At 41.5% G+C, this 20,662-nt stretch overlaps 1 protein-coding gene across 1 annotated transcript; it reads left to right on the forward strand.

Annotated features, from left to right (window-relative positions):
* The first annotated feature begins 8,229 nt into the window (after positions 1 to 8,229).
* On the forward strand, positions 8,230 to 19,195 carry LOC124151506 (hemicentin-1-like). The gene is made up of 10 exons (XM_048403328.1): positions 8,230 to 8,461; positions 8,944 to 9,195; positions 9,749 to 10,075; positions 11,069 to 11,395; positions 12,387 to 12,713; positions 14,490 to 14,828; positions 15,374 to 15,415; positions 15,530 to 15,568; positions 15,982 to 16,065; positions 16,789 to 19,195. The coding sequence occupies exons 1-10, from the start codon at positions 8,401 to 8,403 to the stop codon at positions 16,953 to 16,955; spliced, it is 1,965 nt and encodes a 654-aa protein (XP_048259285.1). The 5' UTR covers positions 8,230 to 8,400; the 3' UTR covers positions 16,956 to 19,195.
* The last annotated feature ends 1,467 nt before the right edge of the window (positions 19,196 to 20,662 follow it).

Raw genomic sequence — 20,662 nt, forward strand, 5'->3', positions numbered from 1 at the left:
ATACAACACCGTTTGACATGGATGTGACATGTATACAACACCGTGTGACATGGATGTGACATGTATACAACACCGTGTGACATGTATACAACACCGCGCGACATGTATACAACACCGAGTGACATGGATGTGACCTGTATACAACACCGTATGACATGGATGTGACATGTATACAACACCGAGTGACATGGGTGTGAATTGTATACAACACCTTGTGACATGCATACAACACCTTGTAACATGTATACAACACCGTGTGACATGGATGTAACATGTATACAATAACGTATGACATGGATGTGACATGGATACAACACCGTGTGACATGGATGTGACAGGTATACAACACCGTATGACATGGATGTGACATGTATACAACACCGTGTGACATGGATGTGACATGTATACAACACCGTGTGACATGGATGTGACATGTATACAACACTGTGTGACATGTATACAACACCGCGCGACATGTATACAACACCGAGTGACATGGATGTGACATGTATACAACACCGTATGACATGGATGTGACATGTATACAACACCGAGTGACATGGGTGTGAATTGTATACAACACCTTGTGACATGTTTACAACACCGTGTAACATGTATACAACACCGAGTGACATGGATGTAACATGTATACAACACCGTGTGACATCGTGTGACATGTATACAACACCGTGTGACATGGATGAGAAATGTATACAACACCATGTGATATGGATGTAACATGTATACAACACAGTGTGACATGTATACAACACCGTGTGACATGGATGTGACATGTATACAACACCATATGACATGGATGTGACATGTATACAACACTCTGTGACATGTAAACAACACCGTGTGACATGGATGTGACATGTATCCAACACCGTGTGACATGGATACAACACCGTGTGACATGTATACAACACCGTGTGACATGGATGTGACATGTATACAACACCGTGTGACATGTATACAACACCGTGTGACATGTATACAACACGGAGTGACATGGATGTAACATGTATACAACACCGTTTGACATGGATGTGACATGTATACAACACCCTATAGCATGGATGTGACATGTATACAATACCATGTGAAATGGATGTGACATGTATACAATACCGTATGACATGGATGTGACATGTATACAACACCGTGTGACATGGATGTGACATAAATACAACACTGTGTGTCATGGATGTGACATGTATACAACACCGTGTGAGATGTATACAACACCGTGTGACATGAATGTAACATGTATACAACACCGTGTGACATCGTGTGACATGTTTACAACACCGTGTGACATGGATGTGAAATGTATAGAGCACCATGTGACATGGATGTGACATGTATACAACACCGTGTGACATGAATACAACACCGTGTGACATGTATACAACACCTTGTGACATGTATACAAGACCGTATGACATGGCTTTGACATGTATACAACACCTTGTGACATGGATGTGACATGTATACAACACCGTGTGACATGTAAACAACACGATGTGACATGGATGTGACATGTATACAACACCGTGTTACATGGATGTGACATGTAAACAACACCGTGTGATATGTAAACAACACCATTTGCCATGGATGTGACATGTATACAACACCGTGTGACATGGATGTGACATGTATAGAACACCTTGTGACATGATGTGACATGTATACAACACCCTATGTCATGGATGTGACATGTATACAACACCGCTCTGACATGGATGTGACATGTATGCAACATCGTGTGATATGGAGTTGACATGTATAGAACACCGTGTGACATGTATACAACACCGAATGACATGGATGTAACATGTATACAATAAAGTATGATATGGATGTGACATGAATACAACACCGTGTGACATGGATGTGACATGTATACAACACCGTATGACATGGATGTGACATGTATACAACACCGAGTGACATGGATGTGACATGTATACAACACCGAGTGACATGGATGTGACATGTATACAACACCGAGTAACATGGATGTGACATGTATACAACACCGTGTGACATGAATGTAACATGTATAAAATATCGTGTGACATGGTGTGACATGTATACAACACCGTGTGACATGTATACAACACCGAGTGACATGGATGTAACATGTATACCACACCGTGTGACATGTATGCAACACCGTGTGACATGGATGTGACATGAATACAACACCGTGTTACATGTATACAACACCGAGTGACATTGATGTAACATGTATACAACACCGTGTGAAATGTATACAACACGGTGTGACATGGATGTGATATGTATACAACACCGTGTGACATGGATGTGACATGTATACAACACTGTATGGCATGGATGTGACATATATACAACACCGTTTGAAATGGATGTGACATGTATACAACACCGTATGGCATGGATGTGACATGTATACAACAGCGTGTGACATGGATGTGACATATATACAACACTGTGAGTCATGGATGTGACATGTATACAACACCGTGTGAGATGTATACAACACCGAGTGACATGGGTATAACATGTATACATAACCGTGTGACATGCATACAACACCATGTGACATAGAGGTGACATGTATACAACACCGTGTGACAAGATGTGACATATAAAGAACACCGTGTGACATGTATACAACACCGTGTGACATGGATGTGACATATAAACAACACCGTGTGACATGTATACAACACCGTGTGACATGCATGTGACATGTATACAACACCGTATGGCATGGATGTGACATGTATACAACACCGTGTGAAATGGATGTGACATGTATGCAACACCGTATGACATGGATGTGACATGTAAACAACACCGTGTGATATGGATGTGACATGTATACAACACCGTGTGACATGGATGTGACATGTATACAACACCGTGTGACATGGATGTGACATGTATACAACACCGTGTGACATGTTACAACACCGAGTGACATGGATGTAACATGTATACAACACCGTTCTACATCGTGTGACATGTACACAACACCGTGTCACATGGTTGTGACATGTATAAAACACCGTGTGACATGTATACAACACCTTGTGAGATGGGTGTGACATGTATACAAAACCGAGTGACATGAGTATAACATGTATACAACACCGTGTGAAATGCATACAACACCATGTGACATAGAGGTGACATGTATACAACACCGTGTGACATGCATACAACACCATGTGACATGGATGTGACATGTATACAACACCGTGTGACATGTATACAACACCGAGTGACTTGGATGTGACATGTATGCAACACCGTGTGACATGATGTTACATATATGCAACACCGTGTGACATGTGTACAACAACGTGTGACATGTATGTGACATATAAACAACACTGTGTGACATGTATACAACACAGTGTGACATGCATGTGACACGTATACAACATAGAGTGACGTGGATGTGACATGTATACAACAGCGTATGGCATGGATGTGACATGTATACAACAACGTGTGACATGTATACAATACCGTATGACATGGATGTTACATGTATACAACACCGTATGACATGGATGTGACATGTATACAACACCGTATGACATGGATGTGACATGTATACAACACCGTTTGACATGGATGTGACATGTATACAACACCGAGAAACATGGATGTGACATGTATACAACACCGTGTGACATCTATACAACACCGTGTGACATGTATACAAAACCGAGTGACATGGATGTAACATGTATACAACACCGTGTGACATCGTGTGACATGTATACAACACCGTGTGACATGGATGTGAAATGTATACAAAACCATGTGACATCGATGAGACATGTATACAACACCGTGTGACATGTATACAACACCGTGTGACATGGATGTGACATGTATAAAACACCGTGTGACATGGATGTGACATGGATACAACACCGTGGGATATGTATACAACACCGTGTCACATGTATACAACACCGTGTGACATGGATGTAACATGTATGCAATAAAGTATGACATGGATCTGACATGAATACAACACCGTGTGACATTGATGTGACATGTATACAACACCGTATGACATTGATGTGACATGTATATAACACTCTGTGACATGTAAACAACACCATGTGACATGGATGTGACATGTATACAACACCGTGTGACATGTATACATCACCGTGTGACATGTATACAACACCGTGTGACATGTATACAACATAGTGTGATATAGATGGGACATGTATGGAACTAGGTATGGCATGGATGTGACATGTATACAACACCGTACGCGTGTGAAATGGATGTGACATGTATACAACACCGTATGACATGGATGTGACATGAATAGAACACCGTGTGACATGGATGTGACTTGTATACAACACCGTGTGACATGGATGTGACATGTATACAACACTTAGTGAGATGTATACAACACCGTGTGACATGGATGTGACATGTATACAACACCGTATGACATGGATGTGACATGAATACAACACCGTGTGACATGGATGTGACATGTGTACAACACCGTGTGACATGTATACAACACCGTGTGACATGTATACAACACCGAGTGACATGGATGTAACATGTATACAATAAAGTATGTCATGGATGTGACATGAATACAACACCGTGTGACATGGATGTGACATGTATACAACACCGTTTGACATGTATACAACACCGTGTGACATGGATGTATAGAAGACCGAGTGACATGGATGTAACATGTATACAACACCGTGTGACATCGTGTGACATGTATACAACATCGTGTGACATGGATGTGACATGAATACAACAGCGTGTGACATGGATGTGACATGTATGCAACACCGTATGACATGGATGTTACATGTATACAACACCGTGTGACATGGATGTGACAGGTATACAACACCGTGTGACATGTATACAACACCGTGTGACATTGATGTATACAACACCGAGTGACATGGATGTAACATATATACAACACCGTATGACATGGATGTGACATGTATACAACACCGTGTGACATGGATGTGACATGTATACAACACCGAGTGACATGGATGTGACATGTATACAACACCGTGTGACATGTATACAACACCGTATGGCATGGATGTGACATGTATACAACACCGTGTGATATGGATGTGACATGTAAGCAACACCGTGTGACATGGATGTGACATGAATACAACACCGTGTGACATGGATGTGACATGTATACAACTTCGTGTGACATGGATGTGACATGTATACCACACCGTGTGACATGGATGTGATAGGTATACAACGCCGTGTGACATGTATACAACACCGTGTGACATGGATGTATAGAACAGCGAGTGACATATATGTGACATGTATACAACACCGTATGACATGGATGTGACATGTATACAACACTCTGTGACATGTAAACAACACCGTGTGACATGGATGTGACATGTATACAACACCGTGTGAGATGTTTCAACACCGTGTGACATGTATACAACACCGAGTGACATGGATGTAACATGTATATAACACCGTGTGACATGGAAGTGACATGTATACAACACCGTATGGCATGGATGTGACATTGATACAACACCGTGTGAAATGGATGTGACATGTATACAACACCGTATGACATGGATGTGACATGTATACAACACCGTGTGACATGGATGGGACATATGTACAACACTGTGTGTCATGGATGTGACATGTATACAACACCGTGTGAGATGTATACAACACCGAGTGACATGAATGTAAGATGTATACAACACCGTGTGACATCGTGTGACATGTTTACAACACCGTGTGACATGGATGTGAAATGTATACAACACAATGTGACATGGATGTGACATGTATACAACACCGTGTGACATGTATACAACACCGTATGACATGGACGTGACATGTATACAACACCGTATGACATGGATGTGACATGTATACAACACTGTGTGACATGAATGTGACATGTAAACAACACCGTGTGACATGGATGTGACATGTATACAACACCGTGTGACATGTATACAATACCGTGTGACATGTATACAACACCGAGTGACCTTGATGTGACATGTATACAACATGGTGTGACATGTATGCAACACCGTGTGACATGAATACAACACCGAGTGACATGGATGTAACATGTATATAACACCGTATGACATGGATGTGACATGTATGTAACACCGTGTGACATGGATGTGACATTTATACAACACCGTATGGCATGGATGTGACATGTATACAACACTGTGAGAAATGGATGTGACATGTATACAACACCGTATGACATGGATGTGACATGTATACAACACCGTGTGACATGGATGTGACATATATACAACACTGTGTGTCATGGATGTGACATGTATACAACACTGAGTGAGATGTATACAACACCGAGTGACATGAATGTAACATGTATACAACACCGTGTGACATCGTGTGACATGTTTACAACACCGGGTGACATGGATGTGAAATGTATACAACACCATGTGACATGAATGTGACATGTATACAACACCGTGTGACATGGATGTGACATATATACAACACTGTGTGTCATGGATGTGACATGTATACAACACTTAGTGAGATGTATACAACACCGAGTGACATGAATGTAACATGTATAGAACACCGTGTGACATCGTGTGACATGTTTACAACACCGGGTGACATGGATGTGAAATGTATACAACACCATGTGAGATGAATGTGACATGTATACAACACCGTGTGACATGTATACAACACCTTGCGACATGTATACAACACCGTATGACATGGATGTGACATGTATACAAGACCTATGACATGGATGTGACATGTATACAACACCGTGTGACATGGATGGGACATGTATACAACACCGTGTGACATGTAAACAACACCATGTGACATGTATACAACACCGAGTGACATGGATGTAACATGTATACAACACCGTGTGATATGATGTGACATATATACAACAGTGTGTGACATGTATACAACACCGTGTGACATGGATGTGACATGTATACAACAGCATGTGACATGGATGTGACATGTATACAACACCGTGTGACATGTATACAACACCCAGTGACATGGATGTAACATGTATACAACACCGTGTGACATCGTGTGACATGTATACAACACTGTGTGACATGTATACAACACTATGTGATATTGATGTGACATGTATAGAACACCGTGTGATATGGATGTGACTTGTATACAACACCATGTGACATGGATGTCACGTCAAGCCCGTGTGACATTGTTTTGCACACTTTACAATTATGTTTATGATATATGATATGTTATAAGTACTTTGTTGGATAAAAATGGTCATATTTTTGATGATCTTCTATCGGCACAATTAGTTTGCATGCAGATTTCGATAGCTTAGTCCTTGTTGTTTGAAAAAAGTTTTATGAAATGCATATTTCCTTAAATGATATGTTAATTTCCTTTTCTTGAAACTTTTACCGAAAGTACTCAGTACAAATAAATGTAGGACTATTATTTTTAGTTATGTCCTATATTGTGTGGCATGTGTGTGCTAAAAATATAGGATTAATAAAGGCCTGTTGAGGTGAAACTGAAATGAAATGAAAATACCGTGCTACCGTACATAAACAAGAGATACGACATCCGATTGTGCGGCGCATTCGTCAATACTCGCCCCTCTCCGTAACCTGCAAGACTCGTCCCCCTATCGATGAATGTAATGTACGAAAATACGAAAAACCAAAATAATGAGCGTAACTATAACTAAAAGTACTTCGGTCAAAGAATGCCTCAGGAATAACTTTTGATTTCACACACGTCTTGCATCTAAAAACATACCCTAGATACAGTTAAATGTGTTCAGTCATAGTTTAAATACATTACACTGTCTCCGAGCTGACCAGTCCTATTTTATCACCTGATTGTCGTTGTGAACACTATTCAGCAATATCGCTGTCCTCACTGACATATTGACACATGTTGCATAAAACCACAGACTAACCGCATACTAACTGTCATTACAAATAACATACAGCATCATTGTCAGATTTTATTGTAGTGTTTACGGTAATGCATTCGGAATCCAATAGACATTTTCTCCTTCAATGGAAACTGGAACTGAAAGGAACATCTTGAGATGACGGAAGGAATCCCTCACAAAGGTGAAACGCGCTGTTTCCGTGTGATGCGTCAAAACTGTCAGGGAAAGAACAACAAAATCACAAGTGTTTGCCTATAACGTTTCCTCTGATAATCGAGTGATATGTACCTCAGCTGCAGTTACAAACGACCCGACACTACTTCCTTGAAGTTTGTTATAGACCGTTCTAACTCATTTCTCCCACAAACAACACCAGCCGTGCAGCGACGATGAAGCTGGTGTGTTGTCCTGCTGTTGTGTTAGTTGTGGCAGTTATTGGATTAAATACAGGTAAGGAATCAAACAAGGTTTGTTATTTTTGTTAGAAACAATATCTTTTCAGTCACAATTGTTTTCGATTGTTTTCTCTGAAAGGATAAACCGGTTAAAGAAATCATAATTTCTTTTCAACATCCAGACACCCATTGAACAATTTTCTGTCCAAAACCTGAAGCCAATCAGTTTCCAGTATTTCCTGGAACAAATAATGCTATGTAAGAAAAACAAACACGTGGAATTAAATTCTTCAAGAAAGTTGTATACCTGACCAGGTTAGGAAATATGAATGTACACTACGTTTATAACGAAAACGCTTATAACGAACTGACGGATATAACGAAAAGTGTTTTGAAATGTGGTAACGTCCATTTGCTGAATAGTTGCTGTATATGTGCTTATAACGAACTACGGTTATAACGAAGTAAAATAAGTGGTCCCTTTGAGTTCGTTATAGCCGTAGTTTACTGTGTTGTATACAACCTCCTTTGTTCCAGGTGCAGTTTTTCTGTCTGAGGACTCACCATGGACAATCACGGCTGGGACCACTGCATCTGTCACTTGCGGATACCAAAACATAACAAACTACACAGTGTACTGGGAGAAAGAGGAACATTCAAGGGTTACACCTGGAAATGAAACTCTAATTTTCCAAAACGTCCAAGTCACAGACCACGGAAACTACTCATGCGTTATTGAGGCGAATGACACTGTACTGGAACAAAGAACCTTGGAAATCCGTGTGAGCTGTAAGTAGAATCCGAATTGTCTTTGTTAGAAATTCAAACGAATAAAAGACAGCCTTCTAGACTTTGGAATCAAGTTTATAAATTTTGGAATGGTACGAATGGTGACCTAGTTATGACCTGCGTAAATATGCCATGCAATTTGAGGATGGAACTTTCTTGAGTCTCTTTCCATCAATAGTGAGTGAGTGAGTTGGGTTTAACGCTGCTTTTAACAGTATTCCAGTTATTTCGCAGCGTGTCAGCTTAATGTGGGAGGAAAGCCTAAAGTGATGCAGGTCTAAGACGTTTACCACGAGCTCGGGTATGGTGCTGACAATCCTAGAAACATAATCATGGCAAACCGGGAGTGGAACCCACAATCATAGGCTTCTGGCGTGCCAAAGGGACGCAACTCTGCAAAGCGAATCGTGGCGCCTTAGACGACTTGGACACCCGTGCCCCCCTTTCCGTCAATAACAAAAATTCTTTCAAAATATACATTTATATTACTCTCAATCTTAAACCACAAAATTCTTGTTGTTCTTTTACGTCTTCACGTTTACACGTGTTACAGATCCTCCAGGGAATAATTCGATATCAGTCAGCAACAGAGTCAGAGCTAATTACACCATTTCGGGAGGTGCCAACGCCACTCTGGTCTGCTCTGTTGATGGATTTCCTCCTCCCTTCATCACGTGGCGAAAGGATGGCGACATCATAAAGGAAGAGAACCTCACAGACCGGTATGGCCTCCGCCAGCCTCCCACTGACGGCTTCATTAGTGTCTTCGACGTGATCAACGCTGGGCGTGAAGACAGCGGCACCTATGTATGTACAGCCAACAACAGCGCCAACTACAATGATAGTCCGGAAGCCGAGGTGCACCTGGCCGAGCCTAACTGTGAGTATGTAGTTGACAGCGCAGTCGTAGAATCAGTTGTAGCAGAATAGATTCATGTCATTGTGCATTTACCAACTACTGTACCTCTTACCCATCTTTGAGAATACAGAATTACATCATAATTATTCACATATATGTTGCTATTAACAGATTTATTCCCCAATAACATAATTGTTACAGAGCTGTAAATGCATTTTGTTTTTCTTTACTCTACTTGGCTTCGTCTTCGGTAAATAAGAAAAAACAACATTCTTGACTTTGGAATCAAGTTTGTGAATGTTTGTTTGTTTGTTGTTTAACGCCGCACTCAGCAATATTCCAACTATATGACGGCAGTCTGTAAATATTCGAGTCTGGACCAGACAAGCTAGTGATTGACATCATGAGCATAGATCCATACAATTGGGATACGATGACTTGTATCAACCAAGTCGGTAAGTCTGACCACCCGATGCCGTCAATTGTCTCCTACAAAATACCTAGTCGCTTTTTACGGCAAGCATGGGTTGCTGAAGACCTATACCAACCTGGCTCTTCACGGGGCATGTGATCTAGTTTGTCATAGTTTAATGCGAAAAAGTCCATTTAATTTGGCGATGAAAGTGTGACTTAAGGAGCGCAAGGAGACATAAACCCCGATCATGAAACTCACTCCTCCGTCAATATAAACAATTGTGTCAATATATACAGTATTACTCTAAATACTCATTTCAAATAGTTCTTCCACCGTGAGTATCCGGGATAGAATAAGTCTCCTGCAACCCATGCTTGTCGTAAGAGGCGACTAATGGTATCGGGTGGTCAGGCTCGGTGACTTGGTTGATGCATATCATTGTAGATCGAGGTTCATGTTGTCAATCACTGGTTGTATTGCCCAGAGTCCATTATTTACGAACCACCGTCATATATGAGCGCGGCGTTAAACAGCAAACAAACACAAAGGTTTTAGAACCACTAAATGCTTTCACGTCTTCACATTTGCACATGTTCCAGATCCACCGAGGCATATTTCGATATCTATCAACAACCAACACGAAGATAGTTACACCATTCCAGAAGGTGCCAACGCCACTCTGGTCTGCTCTGTTGATGGATTTCCTCCTCCCTTCATCACGTGGCGAAAGGATGGCGCCATCATAAAGGAAGAGAACCTCACAGACCGCCATGGCCTCCACCAGCCTCCGACTGACGGCTTCATTAGTGTCTTCGACGTGATCAACGCCGGGCGTGAAGACAGCGGCACCTATGTATGTACAGCTAACAACAGCGCCAACCAGAATGATAGTCCGGAAGCCGAGGTGCACCTGGTCGTGCCTAACTGTGAGTATGTAGTTGACTGCGCAGTCGTAGAATCAGTTGTAGCAGAATAGATTCATGTCATTGTGCATTTACCAACTACTGTACCTCTTACCCATCTCTAAGAATACAGAATTACATAATAATTATTCACATATATGTTGCTATTAACAGATTTATTCCCCAATAACATAATTGTTACAGAGCTGTAAGTGTAATTTGTTTTTCTTTACTCTACTTGGCTTCGTCTTCGGTAAATAAGAAAAAACAACATTCTTGACTTTGGAATCAAGTTTGTGAATGTTTGTTTGTTTGTTTGTTGTTTAACGCCGCACTCAGCAATATTCCAGCTATATGACGCCGGTCTGTAAATAATCGAGTCTGGACCAGACAGTCCAGTGATTGACATCATGAGGATTGATCTACGCAATTGGGATACGTAGACTTGTATTAACCAAGTCGGTAAGTCTGACCACCCGTTCCCGTCAATCGCCTCTTATGACAAGCCTAGTCGCCTTTTACGGCAAGCATGGGTTGCTGAAGACCTATTCTAACCTGGCTCTTCACGGGGCATGTGATCTAGTTTAGCAAAGTTTAATGCGCAAAAGTCCATTTAATTTGGCGATGAAAGTGTGATTTAATGAGTGCAAGGAGACATTACCTCCGATCATGAAACCCACTCATACGTCAATAAAAACAATTCATTCAATATATACAGTATTACTCTAAATACTCCTTTCAAATAATTCTTCCCCCGTAAGTACCCAGGATAGTCTTCGGCAACCCATGCTTGTCGTAAGAGGAGACTAATGGTATCGGGTGGTCAGGCTCGGTGACTTGGTTGATGCATATCATTGTAGATCGAGGTTCATGTTGTCCATCACTGGTTGCATTGCCCAGAGTCCATTATTTACGAACCACCGTCATATATGAGCGCGGCGTTAAACAGCAAACAAACACATAGGTTTTAGAACCACTAAATGCTTTCACGTCTTCACATTTGCTCATGTTCCAGATCCGCCGTGGAATATTTCGATATCAGTCGACAAGGGAGTCAGAGCTAATTACACCATTTCGGGAGGTGCCAACGCCACTCTGGTCTGCTCTGTTGATGAATTTCCTCCTCCCTTCATCACGTGGCGAAAGGATGGCGACATCATAAAGGAAGAGAACCTCACAGACCGCTATGGCCTCCGCCAGCCTCCCACTGACGGCTTCATTAGTGTCGTCGACGTGATCAACGCCGGGCGTGAAGACAGCGGCACCTATGTATGTACAGCTAACAACAGCGCCAACCACAATGATAGTCCGGAGGCCGAGGTGCACCTAACAGTGCCTGAATGTGAGTATGTAGTTGACTGCACAGACGTAGCATCATTTGTAGCAGGATAGATCCATGTCATTGTGCCTTTATCGACTAATATACCTCTTACCAACGTATTCATTTCGAGATGATCTGTACGAATCTCAATAGATCTGCATGAAAACTAAAGGAGGAATGCTAAAGCAGAGGGCGTCGTAATCAAAATGAATTGACTGTGAATAAGGCATGATTGCCAGGGTTATGTTGTTACTTCTTATTTTGAAGCTTAAGGGATTTTTGATGATTTGATTGGTTTATTTGCTGATAACATGACCAGTACATTTTTCAATAAACTTTAAAAAGTGACGTTTACAAAGTATTAACTTCACCTTTTGACGTTTACACGATTTTTGACCGGGACTACTTTTCATGGGGAATCCCCGAGTGGAACAATTCTCTCTTTTCTCTCCTGCTCACCACGATCGTGAGGATCGATTATGTCGGTCAATAAGTTAACGTATCTCCTTCTCTCAAAACATTTTACGCAAAGGAAAATTACTGAAAATTACCAAAGGAAAATGAAGAACATTGTAAATTTCACCATTTGTGACACATTACTAAATCACCATTCACGGCGTTATTTACTGTATGTTTTGAAATCAAAATATTGGAGCTTAGCTCGGAAAATTGAGTATCAAAAATAGCATATCGGTGATCTTGGGTTATTGGTTTTTTTAAACTAATCACCAATGATCATCGTGAAACGTCGCCGATAACCCTACAATGTTTTAGAATGCTTTGGCAAATACGCAAACACGAACTCCGAAGTAACGTTCCGCCATATTGGACAGATGCAAAAGATAGGGCAAACATATGAAAGGACCTATGACTTTACATAGAGACGTGGCAGTCATTACAGACGTGACGGTCATTATATACATAGCAATGGTAGAACAGAAACAAAGTACCCAGAACATCATCAGGATGCAGTTAAGGTGGTGTTCATTCTCACAACGTTCAAGGGGCGGTCGGGTAGCCTAGCAGTTAAAGCGTTCGCTCATCACGCCGGACACCCGGGTTCGATTCGTGACATGGGTACAATGTGTGAAGCCCGTTTCTGGTGCTCCCCGCCGTTATATTGCTGTAATATTGCTAAAAGCAGCGTACCCCCCCAAAAAAGAAATGTTGTTCACACAATAAGCAGCATATATTAGTACTTTGTTAAGACTTTTTTCCGACTTGTATAATTACACATCATAACAATTACTTACATATTTACTGATGCATTAACAACATTACTCTCGAATGCCTCTTACGACACGCATAGTCACCTCTTACGGCAAACATTGGTTGCGGAAAACCTATTCTAACCTGGATCTTCCTGGGCATGTGATCTAGTTTGGCATACTATAGTGCGTAAAAGTCCATTTAATTTGACGATGAGGGTGTCACTTAATGAGCGCAAGGAGACATAAACCCCGATCATAAAACCCACTCTTTACTTCAGAAGCGGTTACAAATAAGTCTCTTTCCGTCAATAACAACAATTCTTTCAACATATACAAACAATATTACTCTAAATACTCCTTTCAAATAGTTCTTCCCCCGTGAGTATCCGGGATAGAATTAGTCTTCTGCAACCCATGCTTGTCGTAAGAGGCGACTTATGGGATCGGGTCGTCAGGCTCGGTGACTTGGTTGATGCGTTTCATTCCATGCCAATGGCGTAAATCGATGCTCATGATGTCAATCACTGGTTTGAATTGCCCAGATTCGATGGTTTAATATTACTCGCGAATGCTATTATTGTTACAGATTTCCCAGTTTTACAAAATCAAGGGGAACTTTCAAGGAGGTTCACAGTTGTTGAGGGAGAATCAATCGAGGTCAACTTCACAGTCGTCTCAAGTCCAAGGTCATTAGTTGCGGGATGGAGCCTTCAGGCAGATGGAAGTAATGAAACCAGTGTTTGGAGTAGGAGCGGTGACAATTCTCTTTGGAACATGAGGAACCGGACCTTGTCACCTGTTGTCCAGTTATTTCAATTCTACCACGTGAATGTTACTGAAAACATGACCGGTCTGTACAGGGTCATCTTGACCAATGGTCTTCGTCGTAATCTGGATTTGGAATACAGTATCGGAATAGGATATGGTAAGTCGCCCCAGTGTATATTCCCGACTTGAAGCATGAAACAGTTAAACATAATCATGTAAAATATTCCCTGAAAAATATAAATACACGTGCATAATGTTTGTTTTGTTTAGTATCCAAGGCAACGTATCTTGGTGTTAAGTCTAAATGCTTCGGGTCGTCAGTGGTCAGTGGTCAATTTCAGGTTTTTGTGTGTCTTCAACGGTGTGGGGCGGTCGGATCGCTTAGTGGTTAAAGCGTTCGTTCGTCACGCCGAAGACCCGGTTCGATTCCCGACATTGGTACAATGTGTGTCCCCCGCCGTGATATTGCTGGAATATTGCTAAAAGCGGCGTAAAACCACACTCACTCACTCACTCACTCACTCACTCAAACTTCTACGGTGTTGGTCTGTGCTGATATTATTAATCACTGGATTGATAGATCCAGACTCGATTAAATTCAGAGGCAGTCGTTGCATAGCTGAAATATATAAAGCAAACAACTGAGATGCTGCATTTCACAGAGAACATGATTGATTTCGCTTCATCTTCATTTTTCCACAGATACCACTGCACGCATCATCAGTACAACGAAAGTTTACAACAGTAAGTATTCCACAATGACATCACTATAAAACACCAGCACAGTACGTACACAACATTAATGATGTTTAATGTACAAATAATACGACCTCACCCATATAATCGATTCCCTTCCAGATACGACTGATCTGAATCTCAAGGATGACGAGGACTATAGTAAGTACTGCTGAAGCACTGTATGCATGCTTACCAGTTTAGAACTATTGCTGAGTCAGGTTTACCGACTATGTGAACAATATATCAGTTATTAGGTGGCAGCTTATTGTGGGATGAAAGCGTTTTTTCAAAACCAAAATCTTCCATAAATTACCATAAATAATGCAATAAAATATACTTTGTTTGATGGACATGCTCAGAAGCCCACATGCCTACAGTCTGTGAAGAGATATTGTTGGAATATTGTGAAAAGCCAGAGTGAAAAGTCAAGGCAAGAGAATAATAATAGTCTCGATTATCTGCTGAAACAATTCCTATTGGGTGTAAGAGGCAAGCTGGGGGTCAGTGGATGACTGAAAGTCAGTGATGACACCAGGTGTTCGGGACACACACTCATAGTGTCTTTGTTTCAGCGTGGAAGATACTGTTGGCAGTTGTTGTTGGGGTGGTTGTCACAAATGTTCTCCTCGTTGTCCTGTTGTCTTTCTGCATCAGAGGTTAGTAGTTTACTGTTAGTACTTTACTGTTTACTGTTAGTAGTTTACTGTTAGTAGCTTACTGTTAGTAGCTTACTGTTAGTATTTTACTGTTTACTGTTAGTAGTTGACTGTTAGTTGTTGACTGTAAGTGGTTTACTGTTAGTACTTTACTGTTAGTTTACTGTTAGTACTTTACTATTAGTTGTTTCCTGTTAGTACTTTACTATGAGTTGTTTCCTGTTAGTAGCTTACTGTTAGTAGTTCTTTACTGTTAGTAGTTTACTGTTAGTTGTTTAGTATAATAGTTTACTGTTAGTACTTTACTGTAGGTTTACTGTTAGTACTTTACTGTTCGTTGTTTTCTGTTAGTAGCTTACTGTAAGTAGTTCTTTACTGTTAGTACTTTACTGTTAGTTGTTTCCTGTTAGTACTTTACTGTAAGTAGTCAATATTGGTACTTTACTGTTAGTTGTTTAGTATAATAGTTTGCTGTTCGTTGTTTTCTGTTAGTAGCTTACTGATTTTAGTTCTTTACTGTTAGTTGTTTAGTGTAATAGTTTACTGTAATTACTTTACTGCCCTGACTTCTGAGACCAGAAAGGAAACCAAACACACATTGACCTGACTGTTGATCCCAGCAGTCAGTTAATGCTTTTCAATATAATGTTAAATGACGAAAACTGGTATTTTGCAAGTAAAGGAGTTATCTGCACGAACTAAAATCTGACGCATTTGTTTCAGCTTTCCCTGGGTCCCTGATGTCTCACCCCTCGGTCGAGGCAATCTTCAGTGAACTAGATGACAGCATGGCCACCATTAAGTACCCTGTGACAGGGAACACCCAGACTCTTCACCCCATAGCGCCACAATACTCCTTCAGAGGAGCCAATGACGTCACGGAATGTTGATCATATAGCTACTCTAGCGTAACTGACATCGATCTCACCCTCGCGATCATTACGGTATCATTACAGTAATTCACGAACACCCGGTGTCATCAATGTTACCTTGTGTTCAGCGAAAAAACCGCAGCCACAATTGAAATAGTACAGTTTTTTGTGAACTCTCGGTGCCTTCACCACAGTAATGATTCGCGGTGTCATCACTACAACACATAACGATTCGCGAACATCTGGTGCCATCACTACAACACAGTCATTCGCGAACACCTGGTGCCATCAATCCAACCAAGTTATTCGCGAACACCTGGTGCCATCACTCTCACCAAGTTATTCGCGAACATCGGGTGCCATCACTCCAACCAAGTTATTCGCGAACACCGGGTGCCATCACTCCAACCAAGTTATTCGCGAACACCTGGTGCCATTACTACAACCCAGTGTTTCGCGAACACCTGGTGTCATCACTACAACACAGTGTTTCGCGAACACCTGGTGCCATCACTGCAACCCAGTTTTTTCGCGAACACCTGGTGCTATCACTCCAACAAAGTTATTCGCGAACATCTGGTGCCATCACTCCAACCAAGTTATTCGCGAACACCGGGTGCCATCACTCCAGCCAAGTTATTCGCGAACACCTGGTGCCATCACTCCAACCAAGTTATTCGCGAACACCTGGTGCCATCACCACAACACAGTGTTTCGCGAACACCGGGTGTCATCACTCCAACCCAGTGTTTCGCGAACACCTTGTGACATCGTAACGCCAGTAGTGTCTTCGCGAGCACCTGGTGTTACAACGACATCACTACATCATGTCACGGACACCCGGTGTTATTTCTTGTGTACATAACATCACATTGCTCGAAACTGTCTGCATAATGTGATGACATTATTTTGGTCGTCCTAAACAATGTCTATTTCATTCACGGATTGTATATATTGTCACCTATCCTCTCATCAGTGTTTACGCTATCATGTGGACATACAGGAAGATACAACAAGATGTAGAATGTAGAATATAAGTTTGTGCATTCCTCTCCGTGTATTCCTGTGTAGATAACTGTATATGATTGTGTAGATACACTTACCATAGAGCATGTACATATTATTCAAATTCATTGGACAGACACATTCTGTTAATAGCTAAGCCTTTCACTTAAGGATTCAGCATTAAAGCTCTGGGTGCCGTTGCAGAAAGCGATCTTAGCGTTAAGGTGATCGTAACTCCCATACCTTAACATAGACTTACGACAGTCGTAGAGCTGAGGTTGTTTCGTACAACGGCACCCTGGTCAAGTCAGAAAATTATGTCAGACCTTCAGAGGAAGTGACTAAATATGACAGTTGCTTGTCAACATGACGCACAATGCTATCCCACACTACATCTTTACATGGAGTTTTGACACCTCCTTTCTAACTGGCCCTTAAATGGGTCGGGTGGTCAGGCTTGGTGACTTGTGACCGCGCTCCCTGACTACGTGGATCTTTGCTCATGATACTGATCACTGGATTGTCTGGTCCAGATTCGTTTGCTTACATGTCACCGTCGTATGGCTGGGATATTGATGAGTACAGCCTTAAGCAACAAACACTTAGTTTTTTCAGAGCTTTCCCTTTTCGCGAACACCTGGGTCCACTTGCACAAAGCGATCTTAGCGCTAAGATGATCTCAACTCCCATACTTTAACATAGGCTTACAATAGTCTTAGCGCTAAGATCGCTTTGTGCAAGTGGGCCCTGGTATCATCACTCATTTCAGTGAGGGACGGTGGGGTAGCAAAGTTGTAAAGCGTTCGCTCGTCACGCCGATGACCCGGGGTACAGTGGGTACAGCGAGTGAAGCCGTGATGTTGCTGGAATACTGCTTAAAGCGGCGTAGAACAATACTCACACTCTTACTTTCTGTGATCCAGTCATATCATTTTCATCACTAGTTTTCCTCATACGCCCACTGGAATCTGTTTCGGCAGATAACCGAGACTGGTTATTTTCTGGCGTTGACGTATTGAGCAGATACGTACACTTGGTTGTACTTTTTATCTGTGTTGGTAAGAAGAATTAAATGAAAAATAATTGCTTTTTTAAAACGTTATTGTAGCAGGGCGATCACGTACCTCTGACAGTGTCACAGTGACACACACGTTGTAAATATTATGTCATTTAAAATACTTGTTGATGTAAATGATTTCCCAGTGTATAGAATAATACAAGGATTCATATTGGTTAATGTTTATATGACTGTACCTGCCTTCGAACATTAAACTTGATTAATTACAACATCTTGTTTGTGCTTTCTATTTGTATGTTTGTTTGTATTTAGCGCCGCACTCAGCAGTGTTCCAGCTATGTGACAGCGGTCTGTAAATAGTGGAGTCAGGACCAGACAATCCAGTGATTGACATCATGAGCATCGATCCACACAATTGGGATACGAAGACATGCATCAACCAAGTCAGCGAGCATGACCACCCGACCCCATTAGTTGCCTCTTACAACAAGCATAGTCACGTTTTACGGCAAGAATAGGTTGCCGAAGATCCATTCTAACCCGGATCTTCACGGGTGCTTTCTAGATACACTAAGTTGTTTTTAAAAAGTGATCGTACTGGTTCTCCGTCCATATTATTGTTCATATTGTCTGGAATAATGTTTAAAACTACATACTAAATAGGAGAGTGAGTATTGTTTTACGCCACTCTTAGCAATATCACGGCGGGGGGCATCAGTAATGGGCTTCACGCATTGTATCCATGTTGGGAATCGAACCAGGGACGAACGAACGCTTTACCCACCAGGCTACCCCACTGTCCCTTACTACATATAAACAGTATAAGGTTCCGATGAATCGTTTACAGCTGTTTACAGCGTTTTAGACGGGTCAGTAGTATTCCGGGACAGTGTCCTGTATCGCATTCTTGTCATTGGAGCTGATAACGGAGGATCAGGATGTTATTGGGGCGGACTGGGCAAGCGGTCAAAAGCGCCAGGTGCTGAGATCGTATCCCACTAGTGACCAGGTTGTTATTCAGCCTTGGGACCAACAACGATTACAGGTCTTTACAGTGTTGCCATTACCCCTAGTGTAATCGAAACACAAGTGTCAAACCTTGTGGTGCCACCATGGTCAAGTACAGTAAACTACGGTTATAACGAACTCAAAGGGACCACTAATTTTAGTTCGTTATAACCGTAGTTCGTTATAAGCATATATACGGCATAACGACAGCAAATAGTCGGGACAAAAAAGTAGGTTCGTTATATCCGTCAGTTCGTTATAAGCGTGTTCGTTATCAACGTAGTTTACTGTATCTAAGTTCAATTGTGCCTCTGTTCACCCATCAGGGAATGGATATCCGATGTGGATGTAAAACACCTTCTAGCGCCCCTCGACAGCCTTGGTTCTATACTCCCCAGGGAGTTGAGAATGATAACTGGAATGCAAACGGATCTACTGGTCGGGGAACAAATAAAGCTTCATTTGAGCAGACACTAGTACCTAGATACCGGCGGTATATACATGTATAATATATATTCGACCACTGGTTCATCAGATTCGATTTAATGTACAGACCGTCGCGGTATACAGTAAAGTACGGTTATAACGAACTCAAAGGGACTACTAATTTTAGTTCGTTATAACCGTAGTTCGTTATAAGCATTTATACAGCATTAATACAGCAAATAGTCGGGACCAGAAAAGTAAGTTCGTT

This window comes from Haliotis rufescens, unplaced genomic scaffold, assembly GCF_023055435.1.
Source record: "Haliotis rufescens isolate VD_foot unplaced genomic scaffold, xgHalRufe1.0.p SCAF_3, whole genome shotgun sequence".
NCBI lineage: Eukaryota > Metazoa > Mollusca > Gastropoda > Lepetellida > Haliotidae > Haliotis > Haliotis rufescens.